This window comes from Trachemys scripta, chromosome 10 (assembly GCF_013100865.1).
Source record: "Trachemys scripta elegans isolate TJP31775 chromosome 10, CAS_Tse_1.0, whole genome shotgun sequence".
Taxonomy (NCBI): domain Eukaryota; kingdom Metazoa; phylum Chordata; order Testudines; family Emydidae; genus Trachemys; species Trachemys scripta.
The window spans coordinates 59,941,765-59,947,764 of NC_048307.1; the positions used below are offsets into that span (position 1 = coordinate 59,941,765).

General features: G+C 38.6%; 1 protein-coding gene across 1 annotated transcript in view; it reads right to left on the reverse strand.

The window, feature by feature from the left end:
- Positions 1-5,119, reverse strand: part of TCF12 (transcription factor 12) — a 167,420-nt gene extending 162,301 nt beyond the window's left edge. Inside the window, exon 1 of the mRNA XM_034784435.1 lies at positions 5,017-5,119. Coding sequence (XP_034640326.1) covers positions 5,017-5,035 — 19 coding nt within the window. The 5' untranslated portion in view covers positions 5,036-5,119. The remainder of the gene's footprint in view (positions 1-5,016) is intronic.
- Between the last annotated feature and the right edge of the window lie 881 nt (positions 5,120-6,000).

Here is a 6,000-nt window from a genome sequence, read left to right on the forward strand (position 1 = left end):
GCACAGGAAACATCTGGGGAAAGAAACTCTTTTATAAGCTTTGCATAGTACCATTCCCACGTGTAGAAACTGGCGTATAAGTTCCCAGAGACATTGCTCTCAATTGACTAAATTCCTATGGACAGCTAGGTATCTGAGAACTCTGCTAGTCTGAAACACATGGAATTCCATACTTCACCCCAACCAACAAATTGTCCAGATGGGATAAGTCTGTATTTCTTCTACTTTGACTTTCACCATCATCACCAAAACTTTAAGGAAATGCCCAGAGGGCAAGAATGCAATGTTTGAGTGCATGGTACCCAACTTGAAAGGATAACCCATCCCTTTCTACTACAAACCACTGATACTATCTGGGTGATCTGCTGTTCAGCCTCCCCCATCCCCACTGAATACATGTGGCCAAATTCTGTGATGATGCTTACAATGTGCAACCCCATGTAATTGACTGGAGTTAGGAACAGTGCAAATCAACACAGGATAGAGGACATAGATTGCCTTTATCTTTTTTCCTCGGTAGGAGAGGCAGAAAAGGCAGACATAGAAGGGGGTGGACCTTCATGCATACTGTTAAAATTTGCATGTTGGTGCAAGCAGAGGTCAGTTTAACAAGGCTCTCTCTCACACAACTGTGAAAAGAACTAACTTTCTTGTGAATATTTTTCTAGAATGTAAAGTAATTAAAACATTAAATACTGAATACGCAAAGATTAGCTCTAAATATTGCTACATTATGGCCCGTATATTTTAGTCTGATTTTGTAGAGTACAAATCTATATGATACTAATGGCATACAGAGGTACCAAGAGGATTCACTAGTTTCACATGAAATACAAGGAATGGCCTCTTTTTCACACTGACAAATCAATAGGATAATTCTGGAATTCATTAGTGAGGAACACTAACTGATCCAACAATAATAGCTTTATTTCCTCTGCAAAACACTTCAAAATATCTAAATGAATATGGAAATGCATCTTTCTGTGGCAAATTGTTCATTATTGAATCATTATAAACTCTTGTTAGACAAAATTTCTCTTTTGCAATGTACAAGATCATTAAAGTGTTTGAGAGCTCCATCATGAAAGACAGTGGTACTTTATAATCCTCTATCTCTCCAGGCAAATATGCTTATGGCTGAACGTAATAGACAAAACAACAACATCCCCTTGACATACAATTCTTTCTTTTTAATGGTGCTTTTAAGTGTTGACAGCAATGGTGAAATATGATTTTGCTCCTTCTACTAGGTTTTAACTATTTCAGTCATATTACTATGTTGTAATAGACACCCATTTTGAAGCATAGATCTCAGAGTACAATCCCCTTTAATCTAGTCAAATCTTTCAAACAAGCATGTCAAGCTCACATTCTCAGTGCAACTCTTTCTTTCCTCTCCAAATCATGAAATGTCTAAACTGAAACCTTTTAGAATAACTTTGTCCTATGCTATAAATGCACATTTTTATGTGTGCAACTGCTAACTACAGTAGCTCACAAAATGGACTGGCTTTTGTGGGTAGAATGGCTCTGCAATTTGGGAGATTCTCCTAACCAAGAACAACCTATGGTTTCCTATCTAGTCAATCTAACATCACAGTCTAAGAACTGTAACTTTAGTTGAAAGATCTCATTTTTCCTTTTTATTTAATGTAAGAGACAAAGAAGCCCAACAATTCAGGTACCAGTACTGAGTTATGAAATCCTTTTCACCATGTGTAAGTAACCTTTTCATTTCCTTCTAGTGTTCAACATCTCTTTAGTTCTCTTGGGAGAATTCTGTGCCACTGCGCATGAGCATAATTAATGAGCTGTGCATATTTTTAATTTTTTGTGCAGACAAAAACTTCTGCTGAAAAGTTGCTGCAGTTCCACCGTTTGCCCGCCAGATGGTGCTGTGGCAATAGATCACAGCAGCAGCTCCCAGCAGAAAATAACGTCTGCAGTTCCACCTTTTGCCCACCAGAGGGCACTGTGACACTAGAACATAGCAGCCGCTCCCAACCAGCTAGGGAGAGAAAGAGCCCGCCTTCTTCACAGCGCCTTTCTGGCCAGATCAGGAGACAGGGGCTATGGGAAGACAGACAGCGTGGGGCTGCTGGGAGGTCAGACAGGGGCTCATAAGGGCTAGTGGAGGAGGACAGACTGTGGCAGGGACTGAATGGGAATGGAGACGCAGGGCTACAGGGGGCAGGGAGCGGGTGCAGAGACACACAGGGACTGGGGGGTGGTTGAGTGGTGGCACAAAGACACATGGGGACGCAGGAGGGGTGCAGGGCCACATAGGGACAGGGGGTGGCTGAGTGGGGGCACAGAGATATATGTGGACAGGGGGAGAGGGTGCAAGACCACATGGGGATGGGGGGAGTGGGTATCTGAGTGGGGGTGGAGGGACCCATGTGCCTGACTGAATGGAAGAGGCTAGAGATCAGCCAGGGTCTGCATGGGAGACGTTCCCTAACAATCCCAACCTGCCTTCTCCCCCCCACCCACCAAAAAAATACTTGTTCCATACTTTTCCCACCCATACACAACAAACCTCCAATAATTGGTCCTTCCCAGCAATTATTTCCCTCTCCCTCAGCGTCTCTGTTATCCCTGACTCCCCCCACCTTTCGCACCGTATTGTAGTTTAATGAATTATTATTCAGAGTTCTGTATTAATATACCTAGTAAGGAATCTATTTGTCAAAAAAACATTTTCTGAATCTTTTTTGTTGTCTGTACTGTTACGGACATACTTGATGACAGGTATTTTGAAATAAAGGACCAAAAATAATTGAAACTGATGTGAGTACTATTTTGACAAATAAAATATGCAGAATTTTGCAGAAATTGAAAATATTGTACACAGAATTTTTAATTTTGTAGTGCAGAATTCCCCCAGGATACTTTAGGCTTTGTTAGTTAAAATTCACAATGAAGAGGCATGGTACACAGAGTTGTACCTTTTTACCTTTGCAATGCAAACAAAATGAATGTAAATTGTTTTCTGTGAATTGTGCAAAACAGACAATCTTGCTGGCATATTTTTAAACACTATTTTATGGCTCTGGGGTATACATTCATGCAGATGAGCTTTAGAATGTGTTCTATGGACAGACAGAAATTAAAGACAGTACCTCTAATGGAGGCAAAACCAATGAGAAGCATTAGCTGTAATGCATTACAAAAATATTTTAGTCCACAGCTGTTACAAGCAAGTGATTGATATGCATACCTCTTACGATTCATTTAATTCCCCCTCCAAAGCAATCTCAATGGAGGCTTCTTCTCAAATCTGTACTAATGATATAATTCCATTACGTTTAATAGAATCATCTAGTCATCTTAAGTAAAACTGAAAAGCTAGGATGATACAGTAAGGCCAATAATTTCTGCACTTATTTAAAATTCTACATAGTTTAGGAAATGGGTAATTCAACACAAAACACGAGGACACAGTCTGTCCCGCTTTTGTACTACAAATCAAAATATAGTTCTGCTATAAATATAAAAAATAATTTAGCAGAAATAAAGCAAACAAAAACAGTAAATTATGTGACTTGGAAGCCATATGTACCCTTGGATTGGTGTTTTGCTCAAGCCATAAATATATTTAAATGTTTGTCTCTTTTCAGCCTGAGGCAAAAAAATCTGATTTTGTTATATGAAACAATAAGGGAAAAATCTTTGTCCTCTAGCATGTTAATAGCAAGCCGCAAACTTTACTGATTTCACTGATCTTCAAATATAACACCACTGATCTAGTGATATGGACTATATATTTTCATATATACACATATATATACACAGTTATTTTAAAACCACACTATTATATTCTGAGATTCATAAGTAAGATTTAAAAGGATAACTGCTTTTAGCAATAGATGCATTCTGCTATCAGACTTTGTCTGCTTTTACACTTTGCAGACGATTAAAGTAGTAAACAAAGACAGAGCAAAGTAGAAAGATTTCCAAAAGAAATTGCAGACCACCAGGATTTGGATTTAGTTAATCCACTTAGATTACCATGGCTGTGTCTTAAAAGGACAATGCTGAGATCACAAAATAGGTCACATACACAAGAAACAAAATACATAAGTAAAACAATGTCAACTTTACAAATACAAAGCAAATGTATAGAACCATCTCTAAATTTAAGGCACAAACTAGACAGCATTTGCCCCAAGACATTGCTCTGCCGAAGAGTAAGTATTTGAAATTGATGTTTTTAGGCCACAAGTTCAGAGGGGGGAAAAGACAACCATCAGTACATTAAAATGTTCTAGCAATAGTGGTGTCCAGGCAAAAAAACCCAACTTGTTTAACAGCTAGACTGATAACGTGTCGCTTTCTTCGCAGTTTTGACATTGTTCTCAGTTTCAAAAACAGAGGGCGGGGAACCACAGGCACAGAAACAGTAACAGCTGGAGTTACTGTATGTATGTAAATCACTGCATATTGAAAGGAATCTATACTGTATGTTACAATCTCAATTTTGCTAGAATATCAAATGCAAATATCACCAAAGATACTGACGTTTGAAAAGAGACTGTGCAAGCAAACAAGGAGAAGGACAACAATGAAGTGTTAACTGGAGAACAACCTACAAAAATATGCAATTCAGTGTTCTATATTCTTAGAAACTGACATCTAAATATTGCAAAAAGTGCATAAGAGTGACAAATACTCAATTTCTTTGCAGCAGAAAAAACAAAACAAGTCTTTAGAAGTGCTTTGTCTTCCAGACTGTAAGAAATCACAGTTTATCCATAGCTTTCTAGATCAGCTATGTAAAATACTGGCACTTCAACCTCTTTCCAAAATCATGGATAATGTCCCAGTGTTAAGAAAGCTGCATTTTTAGTGGAACTTGCTCTATGAAGAAAGACTTAGATAGCAAACCACTGTTTCCATGAGAAATGCAGTAACTTCCAGATGCTTGATGTGCCAGGCCTAGACAAGGGGATGAAAAATGTCTCTTTCTGACCAAAGAGGCTTTGAGGGGCTACTCGCAAAGAATTACCAACTTACCCATCAGATTTGAGTTCATGAAAGGTGTCGGGGACAATCCTTCATGGGGCCCTAATCGACTGTCATTCAAGTGATCACCATAATGAGGGCTGTCTGCAAAACCCTAAGGAAAAAAAAGACCAGAGTATTAAACAGATTATTTGGCAGCCCTGCTAATTGAGTGTAATGACACTCTCCTAATTAAATGTATAGCATTGCAATGGTCATTCATCATAAAGTTGGCTTTCAGGTCTGAATATCTTGTGGAAAACACACTCTGCCCATATTTCATACTGTTTGACTCCTCTCCCCCTCCCATCTGAAAAGAAGCTGCATCATTTTTCAACCTAATAAGTTGTGTTTCCATGGATAAAGTTTCCAAAAATTAAATAATATAGAAGTATTACAATCTTTTTGCAGCTAGAGCACTATAGCTTCTCCTGAAATGTAGTGTTAGGCTGAAGTTATGACTGACATGAGTTTAAAGATTACTGTTCACATCTTCAAGCACAAGATATAAGGTCTGGCATGAGGAGAAAATGTATTCCAGTGAATGAGAAGAGGAAATACCGCTCCTCCTTTGAAGGCTAAATTAAGGTTACAGATTAATAGGCATTTTAGTGCTATCAAGCACTAAATGCCACTGCTCATCTACAACAGGTTTGCTTACAAGAACTGATTAAGCTTAGAAACCCAGCTCTGCCACCTGTCCTGCAAACAAGCATTCAAAATAAAAGGTTATTTGCACCCTTTCTAATATTAGTGTAGCTAACCTAATATGCTTGGAAAGATGACTCATGTGTAAACAGGAAATACTGGCTTATCTGATAGCTTGCTCCAGAACCATGAAGAGAACAAGCAATGGATGTAGCAAGCCCCTTAATGTTTCAAGCTGCACATATTGTTCCATTAAGGCAATTATTCAATTTCCTTCCATGTAGGTCAGAATGCTTTAATCTTTTTCAAACAATATTGAGCCCTAACTAGGAAAATGGTGTTAGCCCC